We start from the raw sequence: 23,554 nt of genomic DNA on the forward strand, positions 1-23,554 counted from the left end.
CCCAGTACAGATCCCTGTTGTCCTCACTGCTCCCAGTATAGATCCCCGCGGTCCCCGCTGCTCCCAATACAGATCCCTGCGGTCCCCGCTGCTCCCAGTACAGATCCCTGCGGTCCCCACTGCTCCCAGTACAGATCCCTGCGGTCCCCACTGCTCCCAGTACAGATCCCTGCGGTCCCCACTGCTCCCAGTACAGATCCCTGTTGTCCTCACTGCTCCCAGTATAGATCCCCGCGGTCCCCGCTGCTCCCAGTACAGATCCCTGTTGTCCTCACTGCTCCCAGTATAGATCCCCGCGGTCCCCGCTGCTCCCAGTACAGATCCCCGCTGCTCCCAGTACAGATCCCCGCAGCCCCCGTTGCTCCCAGTACAGATCCCCGCGGTCCCCACTGCTCCCAGTACAGATCCATGTTGTTCTCACTACTCCCAGTACAGATCCCTGTGGTCCCCACTGCTCCCAATACAGATCCCTGCGGTCCCCACTGCTCCCAGTACAGATCCCTGTGGTCCCCACTGCTCCCAGTACAGATCCCCGCGGTCCCACTGCTCCCAGTACAGATCCCCGCGGTCCCCACTGCTCCCAGTACAGATCCCTGTGGTCCCCACTGCTCCCAGTACAGATCCCCACGGTCCCCACTGCTCCCAGTACAGATCCCCGCGGTCCCCACTGCTCCCAGTACAGATCCCCGCGGTCCCACTGCTCCCAGTACAGATCTCCGTGGTCCCCACTGCTCCCAGTACAGATCCAAATGGTCCCCACTGCTCCCAGTACAGATCTCTACGGTCCCCACTGCTCCCAGTACAGATCCAAATGGTTCCCACTGCTCCCAGTACAGATCCAAATGGTTCCCACTGCTCCCAGTACAGATCTAAATGGTTCCCACTGCTCCCAGTACAGATTCAAATGGTTCCCACTGCTCCCAGTACAGAACCCTGCGGTCCCCACTGCTCCTAGTACAGATCCAAATGGTTCCCACTGCTCCTAGTACAGATCTTTGTGGTTTCCACTGCTCCCAGTACAGATTCTTGTGGCTCCCAGTGCTCTTAGTACAGATCTTTGTGGTCCCCACTGCTCCCAGTACAGATCGCTGCGGTCCCCACTGCTCCCAGTACAGAACCCTGCGGTTCCCACTGCTCCCAGTACAGAACCCTGCGGTTCCCACTGCTCCCAGTACAGATCCAAATGGTTCCCACTGCTCTCAGTACAGATCCCTGCGGTTCCCACTGCTCCCAGTACAGATCCAAATGGTTCCCACTGCTCTTAGTACAGATCCCTGCAGTCCTCACTGCTCCCAGTATAGATCCCTGCGCTACCCGCTGCTCCCGGTACAGATATCTGCCATTCCCACCGCTCCCAGTACAGAACCCTGCAGCCCCCCCACTGCTCCCAGTACAGATCCAAATGGTTCCCACTGCTCCCAGTACTGATCTTTGTGGTTCCCACTGCTCCCAGTACAGATCTTTGTGGTCCCCACTGCTCCCAGTACAGTTCCTTGTGGTCCCCACTACTCCCAGTACAGATCGTTGTGGTCCCCACTGCTCCCAGTACAGATCTTTGTGGTCCCCACTGCTCCCAGTACAGATCCCGGTGGTCCCCACTGCTCCCAGTACAGATCCCCGCGGTCCCCACTGCTCCCAGTACAGATCCCCGCGGTCCCCACTGCTCCCAGTACAGATCCCCGTTGTCCTCACTGCTCCCAGTACAGATCCCCGTTGTCCTCACTGCTCCCAGTACAGATCCCCGTTGTCCTCACTGCTCCCAGTTGTAACGGGTCCGGGAGGCGGACTGTAACGGGTCCGGGAGGCGGAACCTCTGAGCTACTATACAAGGGGGCGGCCCTTGTAAGGGAGCGGGTGGCAGTCTCTGGGTGAACGGACAGGGAGTTACGGCAAGTGATCAGGGCAGTCTCTGGGTAAGGGGTAGGTACGACCTGTGATGGCAGAGCCTCCGGGTAGGCTAGCAGGCAGATGGTAGATGTGTGCTCCCAGGTGAGCAAGCGAGAGTCTCTGGAATAGCAGGTGGTCACGGCACGTGACGGCGGAACCTCCGGGCTGGCAGGCAGGTAGGTAACGGAGAAGCGCTCCCAGGTGAGCGGGCAAGAGTCTCTGGAATAGCTGGTGGTCACCGCACGTGACAACGGGACCTCCGGGCTGGCAAGCAGGCAGGTAACGGAGATGCGCTCCCAGGTGAGCGGGCAAGAGTCTCTGAGATAGCTGGTGGTCACAGCACGTGACAACGGAGCCTCTGGGCTGGCAAGCAGGCAGATAACGGAGAAGCGCTCCCAGGTGAGCGGGCAAGCTGGTCCATAGACAGACTGACCGGAGTAGTAAGGCAGACCGTCGGACCTCAGGCAAGCAGGCAGGTAGCTGATATGCGCTCCCAGGTGAGCGGGCAGGCTGGTCCTTTAGACAGACTGACAGGAGTAGTAAGGCAGACCGTCGGACCTCAGACTGGCAGACAGGTAACAAGTATTCAGGCAGGAATCAGGCAGGTAACTGGCAGGTAACTAGCAGGAAACTGGCAGGTAACTGGCAACGGGACCTGAGGGCTGAAGCACAGGTGAGACACAGGTGCAAACAACATTGCTCGGGCACCTCCATTTTGGAGGAGGTGCCTTATATATGATGAAGTCCTCCGGCCATTGGCCGGGGACTCTTTAGGGCGGCGCGCGCGGCCCCTTTAAGAGGAGGGGAGCGCGCGCGCGCCCTAAGCACAGGGGCCGGGAAGGAGCGCGCGCTGAGAGCAGAGCGGGAGGAGGACGCCGGGAAGGAGCGCGCGCTGACAGCAGAGCGGGGAGAGGACGCCGGGCACGGAGCAGAGCGGTGAGGGGAGCAGCGTCCCTGCCTAGCAGAGGGCAGGGACGCCGGCGCTACAGTACCCCCCCCTTTAGGCCCCCCCTTTTTTAGGCCAGACAGAAATTTAGCTAGGATGAGAGGGGCATGGATGTTCTCCCGGGGCTCCCACGTTCTCTCCTCAGGACCAAACCCCCTCCAATCTACCAGGAAAAAGGTCTTTCCTCTTACCCTTTTGGTGGCAAGAATGTTCTCTACCTCAAACTCGTCCTCAGCAGAAACCGGAGCAGGAGGCGTACCTGTAGACTTGGAAAAAGAGTTAAGCACCACAGGTTTGAGGAGAGACACATGGAAGGAGTTAGGGATCCGTAAGTTGGCCGGGAGTTTCAATTTATAGGCCACCGGGTTGATCTGACTGATGACCTCCAGTGGGCCGATGAACCGAGGCCCTAACTTATAGGAAGGGATCTTGAGCCGGACATATTTGGACGAGAGCCAGACTTTATCTCCTGGACGAAATTGTGGAGGATCCAGGCGTTTTTTGTCAGCGTGTCTTTTCATACGCTCGGATGACAGAAGGAGTGCGGACCGGGTACTCTCCCATATGGAGGAAAATTTGTTAACAAGAGATTCCGCAGCCGGATTGTCCGCCGAGGTGGAGACGGGAAACGGGATCCGAGGATGCTGACCGTAGACTACAAAAAACGGGGATTTGGAGGAAGACTCGCTCTCGTGATTGTTGTACGAGAATTCGGCCCATGGCAGGAGATCCACCCAGTCAGAATGGTGGGCATTAACGAAGTGCCGAAGGTAACTGGTCAGGTTCTGATTGATCCGCTCCACTTGACCATTAGACTGTGGGTGGTAAGCGGAGGAGAAGTCCAGGGTGACGTCCAGCAATTTACAAGTGGCTCTCCAGAAACGGGAAGTGAACTGTACCCCACGATCCGACACGATGTGACGGGGCAGGCCATGAAGACGGAAGATGTGGCGGATAAAGTCTTTAGCCAGCTCGGGTGCAGACGGAAGACCTGGCAGTGGAATGAAGTGAGCCATCTTGGAGAAGCGGTCAGCGACCACCCAAATGACCGTACAACCGGCAGAGACGGGCAGATCAGTAATGAAGTCCATCGCTATATGCTGCCAGGGGGCAGCAGGTACTGGCAGAGGTAGGAGGCGGCCGGCCGGCAGGTGTCTCGGAACTTTGTTGCGGGCGCAGGACACACAGGCAGAAACAAAGTCTATTACATCCTTGTGCAGGTTAGGCCACCAGTAGTGCCGGGTAATAAGCTGGAGGGTCTTTTTCTGACCGGCGTGGCCAGCTAGTTTAGACGAATGACCCCAGTGTAGGATCTTCTCCCGATCAGGTACTGGTACGAACGTCTTACCAGGAGGAAGACGATTTAGACTCACGGGAGCCACCTGCATTACTCTGGCGGGATCGATGATATGTTTCGGATCCTCCTCGAGATCAGACACCAGAAAGGACCGAGACAAGGCGTCCGCCTTGACGTTTTTGTCAGCCGGGCGAAAATGAAGGACAAAATCAAAACGAGCAAAAAACAAGGACTACCGGGCTTGGCGCGGGTTAAGTCTCTGGGCATGCTGGAGGTAAGCCAAGTTCTTGTGGTCAGTGTAAATTATTACCGGGTGAAGAGCCCCCTCGAGCAGGTAACGCCACTCCTCCAATGCCAGTTTGATGGCCAATAACTCTCGGTCTCCTATGGAATAGTTGCGCTCAGAGGAGGAGAAGAGTTTAGAGAAGAAGCCACAAGTTACCATCCTCCCGGAAGATGATTTTTGAGTAAGTACCGCTCCGGCTCCAGAGGAGGAGGCGTCAACTTCCAGGAAGAACTGCTTGTTGCCATCTGGGCGATGCAGCACTGGGGCGGAAGAGAAGGCCTGTTTAAGGGAAAGAAAGGCCTCCTCTGCTTCGGGTGGCCACTCTTTGGGATTAGTACCTTTACGGGTGAGCGCAGAAATTGGGGCCGTCCGGGAAGAGAAGTGTGGTATGAAGAGGCGGTAGTAGTTGGCGAAGCCCAGGAATCGCTGAATGGCCTTCAACCCCTCCGGTCGGGGCCATTTCTCGATGGCAGACAGTTTCTCAGGATCCATTTGTAGGCCGGTCTGAGAGATAATGTAGCCCAGAAACGGAAGCGAGGTCTGCTCAAAGAGGCACTTCTCAAATTTAGCGTAGAGATGGTTCTGCCTTAGCCTGAGCAGGACCTGACGAACGTCCCTCCGGTGAGTCTGGAGATCCGGAGAGAAGACCAAGATGTCGTCCAGGTACACCACTACGCAGGAGTAGAGAAGGTCCCGGAAGATGTCATTGACCAACTCTTGAAAGACGGCAGGAGCGTTACAGAGACCAAAGGGCATTACCAGGTATTCATAGTGGCCGTCCCGAGTGTTGAATGCCGTCTTCCATTCATCCCCCTGACGAATACGAACCAGGTTGTACGCCCCACGAAGGTCCAGTTTGGTGAAGATCCTAGCCCCCCTCAGACGATCAAATAATTCTGGAATGAGCGGAAGGGGGTACTTATTCTTCACCGTGATCAGGTTTAGGCCTCTATAGTCTATACAGGGACGGAGAGAGCCGTCCTTCTTTTTGACGAAAAAGAAGCCTGCTCCCGCCGGGGAGGTAGATTTCCGGATGAATCCTCTGGCCAGATTCTCCTCAATATATTCGGACATTGACCGGGTCTCAGCAGCGGATAAAGGATAGATACGCCCACGGGGAGGAGTAGTACCGGGTAGTAGATCGATGGGACAGTCGTATGGTCTATGTGGTGGTAATATCTCTGCCTCCTTTTTATTAAAGACATCTGCATAAGACCAATAAGGAATCGGAAGTCCAGGTAGATTAGCTGGGGTAGGAGAGGGACGGACGGGATGGACGGGAACCAGGCAGGTTTTATGACAGTCTTGTCCCCAGCGAAGGACCTCTCCGGTTTGCCAGTCTAGCACGGGTGCATGTCTCTGGAGCCAGGGCAGACCTAGCAAGAGGGCGTGAGAGAGTCCAGGCAGAACATGAAAGGAGATACTTTCAGAATGCAGCATTCCCACCTGCAGGGTAATGGATTCGGTGATGAGTTGAATGGGGCGAGGTAAGAGGCCCCCATCCACGGCAGCGACAGACAAGGGTACAGCCAGAGGTTTGGTGGGGATGCGGTATTTCTCAACCAGGGACTGTGAAATAAGGTTCCCGGCTGCTCCAGAGTCAAGTTGGGCTAGTTCGAAATAACGGTTCTCCCCGTAGATGATCGAAACTGACAACAGCAGGGATGGAGAGGATTTATTCTTGTCTAGGTGGACCTCTCTGAGCGAACCTAGACACAGGCGTTTCCCGACCTCTCCGGGCAGGCACGGATCCGGTGCTCCTTACTGCCACAGTAGAAGCAGCTCCCCTCGGCACGGCGTGAGTCCTGACGGGTTTTGACCATCTTGGTCTGGTCGACCTGCATAGGCTCAGGAGAGTGTACCTGGGGAGAGATGGAGGGAATGACGGGTTTCTGGAAAGTAGGAGCTAAACGTGGAATCCTTCTCTCACGGGTGACCTCTTTGGCACGCTCCTGGAACCGTAGGTCAATCCGGGTGGCAAGGGTTATTAGATCATCGAGAGAGGTAGGAATGTCCCGACCAGCAAGTTCATCTTTAATACGACCGGACAGACCCTCCCAGAAGACGGATACCAGAGCGTCGTTATCCCAAGCCAGCTCCGAGGCAAGGGTGCGGAACCGTATGGCATATTGGCCCACGGTGAGACCCTCCTGACGGAGGCGTAGCAGAGAGGATGCGGATGAGGTCTTCCGTCCGGGTTCGTCGAAGACTTTCCGGAAAGCCGAGAGAAAAGCAGGCAAGTTGGACACCAGGGGGTCTCCTCTCTCCCATAGAGGATTTAGCCAGGCCAGGGCCTCCCCGGTGAGATGGGACATGATAAAGGCAATTTTGGCCCGGTCGGAATTAAACTGATGGGACAAAAGTTCAAAGTGCAGGGTGCACTGATTTATGAAGCCCCGAGCCTGGACGGAGTCGCCTCCGAAGCGAGGAGGTGCAGACAGCCGGGGACCGGGATAGGTTACCATGGTATTAGTGGGTAGCGGAGCTGCCGGGTTGCGAGTCATGGTACTGGCAGTGGCTGCAGGTGGTGCAGTCAGAGTGTCCAGGCGAGTATTGACATTCCGCAGGTGACCCAGGATGGACTCCTGTTGGGACCTTTGACGGGACAGTTCATGACACAGGTCCGTGAGCGAGGGAGCTTGGGTGCCACCGGGTTCCGGTGCCCGAGCAAACTGTAACGGGTCCGGGAGGCGGACTGTAACGGGTCCGGGAGGCGGAACCTCTGAGCTACTATACAAGGGGGCGGCCCTTGTAAGGGAGCGGGTGGCAGTCTCTGGGTGAACGGACAGGGAGTTACGGCAAGTGATCAGGGCAGTCTCTGGGTAAGGGGTAGGTACGACCTGTGATGGCAGAGCCTCCGGGTAGGCTAGCAGGCAGATGGTAGATGTGTGCTCCCAGGTGAGCAAGCGAGAGTCTCTGGAATAGCAGGTGGTCACGGCACGTGACGGCGGAACCTCCGGGCTGGCAGGCAGGTAGGTAACGGAGAAGCGCTCCCAGGTGAGCGGGCAAGAGTCTCTGGAATAGCTGGTGGTCACCGCACGTGACAACGGGACCTCCGGGCTGGCAAGCAGGCAGGTAACGGAGATGCGCTCCCAGGTGAGCGGGCAAGAGTCTCTGAGATAGCTGGTGGTCACAGCACGTGACAACGGAGCCTCTGGGCTGGCAAGCAGGCAGATAACGGAGAAGCGCTCCCAGGTGAGCGGGCAAGCTGGTCCATAGACAGACTGACCGGAGTAGTAAGGCAGACCGTCGGACCTCAGGCAAGCAGGCAGGTAGCTGATATGCGCTCCCAGGTGAGCGGGCAGGCTGGTCCTTTAGACAGACTGACAGGAGTAGTAAGGCAGACCGTCGGACCTCAGACTGGCAGACAGGTAACAAGTATTCAGGCAGGAATCAGGCAGGTAACTGGCAGGTAACTAGCAGGAAACTGGCAGGTAACTGGCAACGGGACCTGAGGGCTGAAGCACAGGTGAGACACAGGTGCAAACAACATTGCTCGGGCACCTCCATTTTGGAGGAGGTGCCTTATATATGATGAAGTCCTCCGGCCATTGGCCGGGGACTCTTTAGGGCGGCGCGCGCGGCCCCTTTAAGAGGAGGGGAGCGCGCGCGCGCGCGCCCTAAGCACAGGGGCCGGGAAGGAGCGCGCGCTGAGAGCAGAACGGGAGGAGGACGCCGGGAAGGAGCGCGCGCTGACAGCAGAGCGGGGAGAGGACGCCGGGCACGGAGCAGAGCGGTGAGGGGAGCAGCGTCCCTGCCTAGCAGAGGGCAGGGACGCCGGCGCTACACCAGTACAGATCCCTGAGGTCCCCACTGCTCCCAGTACAGATCCCTGTGTCCCCCGCTTCTCCCAGTACAGATCCCTGTTGTCCTCACTGCTCCCAGTACAGATCCCTGTTGTCCTCACTGCTCCCAGTACAGATCCCTGTTGTCCTCACTGCTCCCAGTACAGATCCCTGCGGTCCCCACTGCTCCCAGTACAGATCCCCGTGGTCCCCACTGCTCCCAGTACAGATCCCTGTTGTCCTCACTGCTCCCAGTATAGATCCCCGCGGTCCCCGCTGCTCCCAATACAGATCCCTGCGGTCCCCGCTGCTCCCAGTACAGATCCCTGCGGTCCCCACTGCTCCCAGTACAGATCCCTGCGGTCCCCACTGCTCCCAGTACAGATCCCTGCGGTCCCCACTGCTCCCAGTACAGATCCCTGCGGTCCCCACTGCTCCCAGTACAGATCCCTGTTGTCCTCACTGCTCCCAGTATAGATCCCCGCGGTCCCCGCTGCTCCCAGTACAGATCCCCGCTGCTCCCAGTACAGATCCCCGCAGCCCCCATTGCTCCCAGTACAGATCCCCGCGGTCCCCACTGCTCCCAGTACAGATCCATGTTGTTCTCACTACTCCCAGTACAGATCCCTGCGGTCCCCACTGCTCCCAATACAGATCCCTGCGGTCCCCACTGCTCCCAGTACAGATCCCTGTGGTCCCCACTGCTCCCAGTACAGATCCCTGTGGTCCTCACTGCTCCTAGTACAGATCCCTGCGGTCCCCACTGCTGACTAGATCCCATTTAGAGAACCTACCATTTATGACGACTCTTATTTCCTATCATTTAGCCAGTTCCTTACCCATCTACATATAGTTCCCCCAGTCCCGGCTTCTGAAGCGTCAGTATAAGGCTGTTATGTGGTACAGTATCCAATGCCTTCGCAAGGTCCAGATAAATCACATCAGCCGCATTACCAACATCCAGATCTGCACTTACCTCCTCATAGAACCCGACATGTTGTCAGACACGACCTATTCTTCAGGAATCCGTGCTGATTATCATTTATTATATTATCCTCTGCGATATATCTCCGCAGCTCATCTCTTATGATGCCCTCATATATGTCACTCACTACTGATGTCAGACTTACCGGACGGTAGTTACATGGATCCACCTTCTTACCTTTCTGAAATATTGGCACCACGTCAGCCTCCTTCAATCCTGTGGCACTACCCTCGTTACAAGAAAGTCTAAGAACATGAGATCTCCCTTGTAGACTGTGAGCCCTCGCGGGCAGGGTCCTCGCTCCTCCTGTACCAGTCGCCGTCACATTTTGTTCAAGATCATTGTAATTGTTCTTGTATCTATACCCCCTTTTTCACATGTAAAGCGAATAAATGGAGCTATAATAATAAATAAAAATAATACAGCGGTCTGTCAATTACTGAGCTCAGCTCCCTCAGTACCCGTGGATGAAGCCATCTGGGCCAGGGGGAATTTGTCACTATTCAATTTACTTAGACGCAGGCGTACTTTTTTTTTCTTCTTTGCATTAATATATTGTAGAAGGATTGGAATCATTATTTCAGAATCGAAAACAATTATTTTCTTTTTCTACAAATTACACATTAAAAAAAAAAAAAACCGTCACCACATATAGAGTGTAAGTGCCTTTTCACTTTATTCCAACCCCCCCCTCCGCGCGTTACACCGCTGGCCGTGCAGAGTCATCGTGCAAAGGCGCAAGAGGAGGCGGAGAGTACAAAAGGGGTGGGGCTTGGGTGGATGAAGGAGTGTAATATCCATATATATTTGTACAGTTATATTCCATAGGCTCTCGCTCTCCCCCATCTCTCTCTCGCAAACATATGTACATATACAAGGCCACACCCATATGTACAAATACACACACGTCTCTCAGATATAAATACAGGGTTTACAGTCACGCTCTCTACTGACATACGTCATTTATAAAATGAGGAGTAGAGAAGGTTTATATGTTTTACTTCATAGCTGAATATATGAAAGACTCTCATCCATAGGTGGAGATGATGATCATCGCGTACGCCATCAATTTTCATCTGCATACATTTGTACTAAAGTAAAAGAAAATATATCAAAGGACCAAAACATAAACAAAATGTATATTATATATATATATATATATATATATATATATATATATATATATATATATATATATATATATATATATATATATATATATATATATATATATATATAAATATAAATATATATACAAACATGCTTTAACCCCCCTCCCCAGGTCCAGCACTGAGTCTCCGATGCTGTGCCTGCAGTGCAGACATCACGTCGGCAGTGACATCAGTGGCTCCACCGTGACCCTCCAAACACAAGACTAAAAAGACAAAGTCCGCATAATAGGAAAAAAATACAATAACAATATTAAAAAGCGAAAAATACCGTCTTGGACTTTAATGTCAGAGGTGGGAATACCCCTTTATGGTGTATCTACAGGGTAGGTCCGATCTCTGGGATTACACCGACCTCAAAAAATGGGGCCCAGTGTGTGTTTGGTTATTTTTTCGGTTCCCATTAAAGTGAATTGAGAGAGTCACACTTGTGGCCACCTCTCCATTCACAGTGACTATTCTCATGACAAGTGCCCCGGATGTCTGACCATGGCAATAATCCTTTAACCGTTAGATTCAGCAGCAGATAACCATATAGAAGTTAACTGCGTGGCCCACGCTGTGGCACCAAATGGCCACAATTGTGAAACTTTAAGAAAAAAAAAAAACAGCAACCCCTAACAGGGAGTGGAGGTCCAGATCGAATGACCTTCCCAAGGACAATCCCTTCTGCAATACAAATACTGGTGTGGTTCTTCTTTAAAGTAGATCTGTCACCGGATTTTTACAATAAGAACTTCATACATTATTAAATGGATCTCATAGACCCAGTGAGGCTATTGTACTTACTTTTAAAATCCCCATCAGAGTATCTCTTTCAATAAAGGTAAGCATTTTTCGTAGTCCAGTTAGATCTGGACTCCTAAAATGTTAACTTTAATATTAGGCACGAAGCTTTCACAAAGGATTATGTAAGCCAATCTAACATAGATTTTCAAAGTAAGTCTACCGGCATCATCAGGTCTAAAAAAAAAAAATCTATTTAATAACGTGAAACACTGATATTGTGAAATCTGGTGACAGATCGAAAATATTTTTCCAGATCGGTCATTATTAAATTCAATAAGGCATAAGAGGGTCTTTATTTAACACCAATAGATGGCCTTTGTAAAGGGCAAAAAGATTTAGAAACCTAGGGGTCAGATGATGGGGTCCTTGACCAAGACCATATTTGTTGATTTCCCTTTTCCCTCCTATGTAAAGGAAGGAAAGTTCAGAAAGTGGTCTTTTTTAAGGTCCTCTATATAGTTACTGTGGGAGGGGACTCTTCAAGATACATATGGAATGAACCCCACCTCTTTGTCCAAGACTTAAAAGAGAAAAAAATAAAATAAATATTTTTTAAAAATTACCAAAATATTGTGTCATCTACCGCTGAATCACACATATCATGGGGGCACTGGTTCTCTTTAAGGAGATCCAGCAAGTTCAGGAAGTCTTACTAGCATTGCTCCCTGGGAAAATTATGCAAATGAGCTCACCTGTAATAAGGTATTAATATCCTGTATTGCTACTCTCATCTACTAAAAACATAAATTATGCTAAAAGTGCAATACAAACATGTCATGTCACCTTCAGTAAAGCCCGATCCCCTTTCACGAGGGTTTCAACGTTTTTGTCGTTGAGCATCTCAGATCTTAATATTGGAGATATAAATCCATCAACTTCAGATGGAAAAGCCAGAGCAGCGGATATCCTACATAAGCTCCACGGCCCATTCACTCTGAGAACTCGACTGTTGCTACATGTGGATGGCAATTTTCTTATGAACAAATAAAAAAAAATCAGATTATTAATAAAGGGTCGTAGAAGGAAAAGTTTGGAGTTATAAAGTACCAAGATATTTTTCCCATTCTTTGCTGTCAGAAACTGTTAAACCAGCTTTGAGTTTCACGCCAAGTAACTATAGATACATACACTATTAATCAGATATTGGTAAGAATATATTAAATTATAAAAAAAAAAATCTGATTAGTAATGCAGGGTCAGAGAAGGAAAAGTCTGGAGTTAAAAGGACAATGTCAAACAAGCTTTGAGGTTCACGCTAAGTAGCTATAGATACACTATTAATAAGATATTGGTAAGAATACTATTAATTATTAAAAAAAAAAAATCTGATTAGTAATCCAGAAAGCTCTGGCTACACTTCCAGGCTTTGAAACGTTCCTCCTTAAAGTGGTATTCTTATCTCCAAGATTCTATCCCAATATGTAGTAGGTGTAATAATAATAATATTAGCAAATGCCTCCAATTAGAAATGTAATATAGTTTTTCTGATTTGCTATGTCTCTTTCCTCATGTGCAGGCATTGCAGGACCTTTGGTATCCTTGGTTACGACCACTGATATAGTAACAGCTAGTTACTAGTGGTCGTAACCATGGATACCTAAGGTCCAGCAATGCCCTGGACATGAGGAGAGAGACATAGCGAATCAGAAAAACTATACTACATTTCTAATTGAAGGTATGTGCTAATAATATTATTATTACACCTACTACATATTGGGATAGGATCTTGGAGATAGGAATACCCCTTATTAGGGGTATTAGATTAAAGAAGGCAGAACCCGCCGATGCCGTCAATAGTATAATGTATATGGAGGCCTCCCGATTCTCTCCCCTCCTCCCCACTGACAAATTATGTCGGGGGGAGACAAGAATCTGGCATGACCGATTCCGGACTTCGGATCCTTTTGTTCTCTATGAGATACGCCATCAGAGATGTCTGAAAGCAGCTGTCTCGTAGAGAATTCAGGAGCTGTGTATGGGAGAGAACAGTCGGCAGAACCAACATTTTACATTACTCAGATATTAAGAAGAATTATTTCTGACCTGAAAGCAGGGAATGGGCAGGCTTAGAATAATCTGATTAACAATTTACATTACTCAAAAAAATTGTCTCCTTCTGCCCTATTAATCAGATTTTGTTTTTTTGAATAATCTGATTAATAAGGCAAACTGAGATGGGGATCTGAGACAGACTGGTTGCTATGAATACACTGCCATAGCTACAGACTTTTATATGTGGAGTTTGTATAGGGAAGAACGGCACTCCTAATCACAAATTCTGCTGCACGGACAGGATCCCGCTCCATCCAATATAGAAAATCATTTGAAGATATTTATTGCAGTAACAGAATAGTGTATAAAAAAAATTGACGTTTCAGCCTCTATGACCTTCTTCAGATAATACACTAAAGATCATTCAATGTGTGCGTATAAAAATTGGAAAAATAGATTTTGGCTCAAGTGACAGCCCCTATAGGATCACATGTATCAGGGTATAGTTATAAGATGCATTAGCGGCATATGCTATATAATAGGCGAAAAACAGCTAAAGGGTCCCGCATGGACCTGGATCAGGGCTTGGAAAATCTGCAAGTAAGGCCTCTTACTCTGTATATGCCATAGAGGCCTTACTTGCAGATTTTCCAAGCCCTGATCCAGGTCCATGCGGGACCCTTTAGCTGTCTTTCCCCTATTATATAGTATATGCCGCTAATGCACCTTATAACAATACCCTGATCCTATAGGGGCTGTCGCTTGAGACATCTGAAGAAAGTCATAGAGACCGAAACGTCAATTTATTTATACACTATACTGTTACTGCAATAAATATCTTCAAATGAGTGCCGGACTCCATTGAATTGCTATTTTTTATATGTGGGGATTAGGCAGCACATTTGTTTTTGTCAGGAAAAAAAATGAAATATTTAGTTCCGTAGAACATATATAGATATATAATATAAGGAGGGAAAAATACACCGGTCATAAACTGCAGAAGGCATAATCCACAGATATAATCTATACGCGGGGTTCAAATATATGTATATACAACCAAGAAAAACTTCAGCCGTAACCGGTATATACATAAAAATATATACGTACACACTCAAACATACTTGACCCTAAAAACGCCGTGCTCACCGTTATATACAGGTTTACATTACTCTCTCATAGACTCGCGCTAATATATATACAAAGTGACAAGAACGGGCATCCACGCTCACATACGGGTATATACAAGGTAAACTAGAGTCACACGCACCTATATATATGTACATCCATACACGGCTATATACAGACTACAGGGCAACGAGGTACACGGGTGACGTTTTAGTTCATCTGACCAATCAATTAATTGTTACATGATGATGTCATCAATCATCCCAATGATTAGCGGGGACAAATGACATCATAGGGAAGCTGACCGTAAGGAGTTAATGGTTACCCATCCATGGTCTAAAATATATACATTGATCGGAACTACCGAATAGAAAGTCTGACCTTGTTGCCCATAGCAACCAGACAGGACTAAACTTCCATTTCTTAAGCTCTGATTGGTCGCGTTGGGAAACAAGGACAGTCCTGTTGTTAGACAGTTCATACAAATGAGAATCACTGGCTCTATAGATTGATTAAAACTGTCTAAAAGGAAAAAACTGTGTCTGTGTAAAACGGTTGCTGTTGAGAACAGTTTACAAAATGGCGGCTAGACACAGTAGGCCTCATTTATCAAAACTGGTTGTGGAGCATTGCAGCCAATCACAGCGCAGTTTTCACTTAACCGCAGCTAGTTTAAAAATGAAAGCTAATCCCTGATTGGTTTCTATCGGTAGCAAAGACAGTCTTTCCTTTACACACTTTTGATAAATGAGGCCCGCTGTGTCTAGCAGCCATTTTGTAAACTGTCCTCAACAAGCATACACACCGGGCCGCAATTATCAAACTTTCTAAAATAAAGACGGTCTTTGCAGTTGATAGCAACCAATTAGGGCTCAGCTTTCATTTTTAAAACAGCTGTTTTGAAATGAAAGCTGTGCTGTAATTGGTTGCTATGGGCAACAATTCCTATGTATAGCAGCCATTTTGTAAACTGTTAGCACCAGCAACCATTTCACAAGTCACCTACACTTCTTTAAGGAGATATTCCCATCTCCAAGATCCTATCCTAATATGTAGTAGGTATAATAATAATAATAGTAATAATATTAGTAAATACCTCCAATTAGAAATGTAGTATAGTTTTCCTGATTCACTATGTAGCTTATCCCATGTGCAGGGCATAGCAGTAGCTTAGGTATCCATGGCTATGACCACTAGCAACTAACTAACAGTCTAGTGGTCATAACTATGGATACCTAAGCTGCTACAATGCCCTGCACATAGGGTAATCGACATAGCTCATCAGAAGAGCTATACTACATTTCTAGTAGGAGGTATTTACTAATATTATTATTACACCTACTACATATTGGGATAGGATCTTGGAGATGGGAATACTCCTTTAAGGCAGACATTTTGTCACAAGTTGCATTCATTTAAGGATGTCGGCCATTTTAGGTAGAAATGTCTCACAAGTAATAATATTAGGGAATGATTTTGCTACAAATTGAAGAAATTTTAAAAAAACATGTCTTGGTATGGAAGCCATAGACATAAAACAAAACTGAGACAAGACAACGTCACCAGTTTTCGCCACAAAATGGCCGTTGTCATGTTGTAATTGAGCTTCTCATTAGTCAGGTGAACTTACCCGCCATCTATGTACCTGTGCCTCAGTGCTAACCTTCAATTATAATATCAGACAGACAGACAGACACGTACGGGGGAGAGCCGAGCTCAGTCACATCCAGACGAACAATTAGTGACACGTTACATACAAAAAAAAATCATGTCCATTAGATGTCAGGTTTATGGAGCAAGCGGTCTCTGTCTATAACTACGTGGTCTCACTATTGTAGGATGTCTCTCGGCGGGGAAGGAAATCTCTATGTGCGTCACGTAAAAGGAATCTCGCTGATACTATCCTATGATGTCTCTTTCGCATAGGAAGTGTCTCTTTTGCAGAAGGCATTGGCCTCTGTCACAAGTGCTTCCGTCAGTCGTGGGGCTGTCTCTTTCTTAGTCTATAGAAGTTCTCACAGTGTACTTCCCGCGAGAGGGTCACGGACTGTCCCAGGACGTCTAAGGTGTTACAGGGCATCTCTTTCTACATAAGGATCTCAATATGTTCAAGGTGCAGTGCGTCAGTGAAGGGCTGTCTCGCTGTAATGGGGTGTCGATATTTCCCTCTTGGGAAACTCGGGGGTTGTTTTCCATATTGAATCTCACTCTCACGAGATGTCACGGATACAGTATGTCTCTTGGCACAGATTCGGTATCCAGGAGTCTCTTTCATACAGTCTCCAATACTCTATGGAAGCATGTCTCTCTTGCTACCATCTTTTGGGATTTATTTTTTTCTTTTTGGTCGCGATAAATATTACTCCCTTTCCTGGGCAGCAGAGTCACATATCTGGAGCTGTGATGTCATCCTGTCTCGTCCAATCAGAAGCTTGCGATGAGTGAGATGACCTCTGACGTCATAACTTCATTACAGGGTTTTATCAGTTTCTTTCTTCAAGTGACTGCAAAAAGGATGAAACAAACCGTAAAAGTTTTTTTTTAGTTTTTTTTTTTTTTTTAGTTTCTGCATCTACTTTTTCTTTAGAAAAATCTGATTAATAAGGCAGATGGAAGGAACGATATAACTGCGGCCAGGAGGCTTTTCCTTCTCCGTTGTCAGTACTAATTCAGCTAAAAAAATCTTCATTACTGGAGATAGGCTGATTGCCATAAATAAAAAAAGGACAAGTGGCGGCATCAGCACCAAGCAAATCTTAGCGGATTTCAGTGCACACAGCGCCCAGGCTGGCCCATGGTGGTCTGACTTTGGAGGGGGTAAATTGTGACTCTGACCAGCACCTGGTGATCCCAGGCAAGTGCCGATGGTATCTGAAGGACTTACTCTGTCCAAATTTCCATTGGCAACATTCCCCACACATGTAGGGGCACAGTGTATGAGTGCAGCGGGCTCAGGAGCTGAACACCTCCCAAACCGCGTGGGTGCCGGCGAGCGCCAGCTCCGAGCACAGCAGTTTAACCTGTTAGATGCTACCATCATTCATGTCCGCAGCATTTAAGAGGTTTGAAATGTTAGGATGGTGTTCCTTCCGACAACCATCAACACCCCTGCATTATGATTGCAGGGTGGCATTGTCATGCCAGCCAAGGAGCAGGCTGAAGGCCCCTCTGTCCGCCATGTTTTGCCCAGTGGCTGGGCTTCCGATGAGACAGGTAGTTTTACAATATACTTGCAATAATATAGTATTGCAGCGTATTGCACAAATGATCAAGTGATCACAGGTTCTATATATACACACACACACACACATACAAATATATATGTATATATATACACACTACCATTCAAAAGTTTGGGGTCATTTAGAAATTTCATTATTTTTGAAAAGAAAAGCACATTTTTTTTCAATGAAGCTAACATTAAATGAATCAGAAATACACTCTATACATTGTTAATGTGGTAAATGACTATTCTAGCTGCAAACGTCTTGTTTTTATTGCAATATCTACATAGGTGTATAGAGGCCCATTTCCAACAACCACCACTCCAGTGTTTTAATGGTACATTGTGTTAGCTAACTGTGTAAGAAGCTAATGGACGTTTAGAAAACCCTAGAAAACCCTTGCACAAGTATGTTAGCCCAGCTGATAACGGTTTGGCTGATTTAAGAAGCTATAAAATTGACCTTCCTTTGAGCTAGTTGAGAATCTGGAGCATTACATTTGTTTATTCTATGAAACTCTCAAAATGGCGAAAAAAAGAGAACTTTCATGTGAAACTCGACAGTCTATTCTTGTTCTTAGAAATGAAGGCTATTCTATGCGAGATATTGACAAGAAACTGAAGATTTCCTACACCGGTGTGTACTACTCCCTTCAGAGGAGAGCACAAACAGGCTCTAACCAGAGTAGAAAGAGAAGTGAGAGGCCCCGCTGCACAACTGAGCAACAAGACAAGGACATTAGAGTCTCTAGTCTGAGAAATTGACGCCTCACAGCTCCTCAACTGGCAGCTTCATTAAATAGTACACGCAAAACGCCAGTGTCAACGTCTACAGTGAAGAGGCGACTCCGGGATGCTGGCCTTCAGGGCAAAGTGGCAAAGAAAAAGCCATATCTGAGACTGGCTAATAAAAGGAAAAGATTAATACGGGCAAAAGAACACAGACATTGGACAGAGGAAGATTGGAAAAAAGTTTTATGGACAGACGAATCAAAGTTTGAGGTGTTTGGATCACACAGAAGAACATTTGTGAAACGCAGAACAACTGAAAAGATGCTGGAAGAATGCCTGACACCATCTGTCAAGCATGGTGGAGGTAATGTGATGGTCCGGGGTTGCTTTGGTGCTGGTAAAGTGGGAGATTTGTACAAGGTAAATGGGATTTTGAATAAGGAAGGCTATCACTCCATTTTGCAATGACATGCCATACCCTGTGGACAGCGCTTGATTGGAGCCAATTTCATCCTACAACAGGACAATGACCCAAAGCACCTCCAAATTATGCATGAACTATTTAGGGAAGAAGCAGGCAGCTGGTATTCTATCTGTAATGGAGTGGCCAGCGCCGTCACCAGATCTCAACCCCATTCAGCTGTTGTGGGAGCAGCTTGACAGTAAGGTACGGAAAAAGTGCCCATCAAGCCAATCCGACTTGTGGAGGGGCTTCAGGAAGCATGGGGGGAAATTTCTCAAGATTACCTCAGCAAATTAACAGCTAGAATGCCAAAGGTCTGCAATGCTGGAATTGCTGCAAAGGAGCATTCTGTGACCAAAGCAAAGTGTGAAGGAGAAAATTATTCTTTCTAATAAAAATTATTGTTTCTAACCTTGTCAATGTCTGGACTATATTTTCTAATCATTTTGCAACTCATTTGATAAATAAAAGTATGAGTTTTCATGGAAAACACAAAATTGTCAGGGTGACCCCAAACTTTTGAACGGTAGTGTATATATATATATATATATATATATATATATATATATATATATATATATATATATATATATATATATATATATATATGTAAATTTATTATAATGTATTTATTTTTATTAATTTATTATACTTTTTATTTTTTTATATTTCATTAACTTTATATATATGTACAGTATGTGTTTATATACAGTACAGACCAAAAGTTTGGACACACCTTCTCATTTAAAGTTTTTTCTGTATTTTCTTGACTATGGAAATTGTATATTCACACTGAAGGCATCAAAACTATGAATTAACACATGTGGAATTATATACTTAACAAAAAAGTGTGAAACAGCTGAAAATATGTCTTATATTCTAGGTTCTTCAAAGTAGCCACCTTTAGCTTTGATGACTGCTTTGCACACTCTTGGCATTCTCTTGATGAGCTTCAAGAGGTAGTCACCGGAAATGGTCTTCCAACAATCTTGAAGGAGTTCCCAGAGATGCTTAGCACTTGTTGGCCCTTTTGCCTTCACTCTGCGGTCCAGCTCACCCCAAACCATCTCGATTGGGTTCAGGTCTGGTGACTGTGGAGGCCAGGTCATCTGGCGTAGCACCCCATCACTCTCCTTCTTGGTCAAATAGCCCTTACACAGCCTGGAGGGGTGTTTGGGGTCATTGTCCTGTTGAAAAATAAATGATGGTCCAACTAAACGCAAACCGGATGGAATAGCATTGCTCTGTAAGATACTGTGGTAGCCATGCTGGTTCAGTATATCTTCAATTTTGAATAAATCCCCAACAGTGTCACCAGCAAAGCACCCCCACACCATCACACCTCCTCCTCCATGCTTCACGGTGGGAACCAGGCATGTAGAGTCCATCCGTTCACCTTTTCTGCGTCGCACAAAGACACGGTGGTTGGAACCAAAGATCTCAAATTTGGACTCATCAGACCAAAGCACAGATTTCCACTAGTCTAATGTCCATTCCTTGTGTTCTTTAGCCCAAACAAGTCTCTTCTGCTTGTTGCCTGTCCTTAGCAGTGGTTTCCTAGCAGCTATTTTACCATGAAGGCCTGCTGCACAAAGTCTCCTCTTAACAGTTGTTGAAGAGATGTGTCTGCTGCTAGAACTCTGTGTGGCATTGACCTGGTCTCTAATCTGAGCTGCTGTTAACCTGCAATTTTTGAGGCTGGTGACTCGGATAAACTTATCCTCAGAAGCAGAGGTGACTCTTGGTCTTCCTTTCCTGGGGCGGTTCTCATGTGAGCCAGTTTCTTTGTAGCGCTTGATGGTTCTTGCAACTGCACTTGGGGACACTTTCAAAGTTTGCCCAATTTTTCGGACTGACTGACCTTCATTTCTTAAAGTAATGATGGCCACTCGTTTTTCTTTACTTAGCTGCTTTTTTTCTTGCCATAATACAAATTCTAACAGTCTATTCAGTAGGACTATCAGCTGTGTATCCACCTAACTTCTGCACAACACAACTGATGGTCTCAACCCCATTTATAAGGCAAGAAATCCCACTTATTAAACCTGACAGGGCACACCTGTGAAGTGAAAACCATTTCCGGTGACTACCTCTTGAAGCTCATCAAGAGAATGCCAAGAGTGTGCAAAGCAGTCATCAAAGCAAAAGGTGGCTACTTTGAAGAATCTAGAATATAAGACATATTTTCAGTTGTTTCACACTTTTTTGTTAAGAATATAATTCCACATGTGTTAATTCATAGTTTTGATGCCTTCAGTGTGAATGTACAATTTTCATAGTCATGAAAATACAGAAAAATCTTTAAATGAGAAAGTGTGTCCAAACTTTTGGTCTGTACTGTATATATATATATATATATATATATATATATATATATATATATATATATATATATATATACTGTATATATATTTTTATATTAAATGAATGAAATATAAAGAATAATAAAAAGTATAATAAAATAATAAAAACAAGTAAATAATACAGAAACAGAGTTCATATCCCCCCCCATCCTCTCCCCGTTTGCCGGATTGTAAACTAACAAAAAAAAATAAACTAATAAAATATTGTAAAATTGATCACATGATGAACAATGAAATGAAAAATTAAAGAAAATCAAAATGGCAACGTTTCTTTTTTTTGTCACTTTGTCTCCCCGAAAGAAAAATAGTAAAAACCGATTAGGAAGTCGTATGAACCCCAAAATGATAATAAAAATTATAGCTCGTATAGGAAAAACACAAGACCTGAAATAACTGTATGGACTGAAAAATAAAGAAAAGTCATGGCTCATGGAAGGGGAGGACAGAGGTAAAGCAAAAGCGAAGAGTGGCCCACTGGGACTCTACATAAACCTGGAGCCAGCCTTGTCAGGGGTCCACATATATTTGGACCGCCCTTTGCATCTTCCTGCAGTATTAATCAGATTTTTGGAAATCTTCGTATAGGAGGACAACCTCCTTAACAGGCAGAACTTGATGAGGGAGTCATAACGTTTATCATTTATTAAGTAGTAGAGTGATAACTCCCAATATCCACCCATCTGACCTATTTCCATGTGATAATATGGAAAGGTGGGTTTTAGGCTCCCGGATCCAAACGACTCACCTGTAATAGTCTTCTTGTCCAGGAAGGGGAACTCCCTGCAGAGGATGGTGGGCCTGCAGCCAGTGCTGCTGCTCCAGGGCCAGGCGCTGCAGCTCTGCGGACTGAGCGTGCATGGCCTGTAACTGGTGAGCGGCCGAGAGCGGGGCGGATAGAGAGGACGGGAGGTCTCTGTACGGAGAAGCTGGTGGGGTTACAAAAAAAAGAAAAAAAACAATGTAAGGGTCAGTAATAAGAACTTTCTCCTCTTGGTCATATCGGTACATGGGGACAATAACCTACAGTAAGATATAACTGTGGTCTTATTGGGGTTATTTTATAGGAGAATATAGGAGACAACAATTTTCACACTAAATAATCTTTTTTTTTTTTAAATCAAATATTTTTTATTGTTAAAACTTTTTTTGTAACACAACAGTAAAACAAATAAAACAACCCAACCAAAGAAGGGACCCCGTCCCTATTCTATCCCTGCCCCCACAACACATTGCCCTTTCAAACAAAACATTTTGAGTTAAATGTTCCACAGTTCTGTCCACAGCAAATTAACAATCTTACAGTATGGATAGTCACAATTGTATTAAGGGCTATCTAACTCTTGCTTTGGAGCAGTTGTATACGTGCCTAAAGCAGTCCAATGTAGGATTTTGCACCTGTCAAGTAATCTATACATCAATCACAGCAGACCAAGTGGAAATCTATGTAGTTCTCTGGATGCTAGGCCGGAGCCGTCAATCCATGGAGCCCATATTTTTTCAAATTTAGAGATGGCCTTCCTTTTCAGATATATACTTTTTTTCCAGATTTAATAACCAATTAATCTTATTTATAAATTCCGTCACCGTGGGCGCCTGCTCTGATAACCAATGTTGGGCTATTAGTTTCCTGGCCATGTATAACATGCGTGCCACCGCTATTTTGCCATGTTCGTCAGTGCTCAGATCTTCTGTATATCCCAGTATACATACTAATGGTGAGGGATCTGAATCGACTGAGTATCAATGATCACTATTACATCCCGCCAGAAGTTTTCCAGAGCAGGGCAGGTCCACATCATATGAAGCATGTTAGCCGGGGATGTTTTACATCTAGCACATAGGGAGTCTGGTCGAAGTCCTATATCGTGAAGAAATTGGGGTGTTCTATATGACTGGTGCAGCACCTGTAAGTGGGAGAATCTATGGGACTCACTCAGAGATAACTGGGGAACTCTTTCCAGTATTTCAGACCACAGCCCCTCTTCAATAGGGCCTATCAAGCCCTCCCATTTTTCTTTTGATCTTATGGGGTGTTTTGCTAATACCAGGTCCAGCAGACCCCTATAAAGCAATGAGATTAGCCCCCCAGAATTATGTGAGCTAGCCATTCTCTGTATTATAGCATTTTGAGGAACTCCGTTATTTAGGACAAGACCCTCTGCCTGATATGCATGTCGTAACTGAAGGTACTTATAAAATTCGGTGTTGGGCAGTCCATATTCATTTTGTATCTGTGAAAACTCCTTGAGTGAATCTCTCGCTAAAACATGAGTGAATCTTTCTAGTCCTTTTAGACTCCAATTTTTAAACCCTTCCAATTTATATAGGTCAGGGAGCCATGACGTTTCCCACAGTGATGTAAATTGTGAGATCCCTTGTATCCCCTGTAATTTCCTCACTGCCCACCAAAGTTTGTGTATTAACAGCGTAGTTGGGGTTCTACAAGAGGGTGTCTTAAATTTGTGAGCCTCCAATGCTCCATAGAGTCTGAGTGATTTAAAATGTGATTGGA

At 46.5% G+C, this 23,554-nt stretch overlaps 1 protein-coding gene across 4 annotated transcripts in view; it reads right to left on the reverse strand.

Annotated features, from left to right (window-relative positions):
* Nucleotides 1-15,583: 15,583 nt before the first annotated feature.
* The window catches only part of ATN1 (atrophin 1), a 37,008-nt gene continuing 29,037 nt past the window's right edge, over nt 15,584-23,554 (reverse strand). For all 4 annotated transcript variants that reach the window (XM_073684815.1, XM_073684818.1, XM_073684816.1 and 1 more), the window contains exons 9-10: nt 21,788-21,968; nt 15,584-16,765 (exon numbers count right to left, since the gene is read on the reverse strand). In XM_073684815.1, the coding sequence (XP_073540916.1) occupies nt 16,732-16,765; nt 21,788-21,968 (215 nt within the window). In that variant the 3' untranslated portion in view covers nt 15,584-16,731. The remainder of the gene's footprint in view (nt 16,766-21,787; nt 21,969-23,554) is intronic.

The sequence above is a fragment of the Phyllobates terribilis genome, unplaced genomic scaffold (genome assembly GCF_046119375.1).
Source record: "Phyllobates terribilis strain yellow unplaced genomic scaffold, ASM4611937v1 Scaffold_5__5_contigs__length_657084704, whole genome shotgun sequence".
NCBI classification, from domain to species: Eukaryota; Metazoa; Chordata; class Amphibia; order Anura; family Dendrobatidae; genus Phyllobates; species Phyllobates terribilis.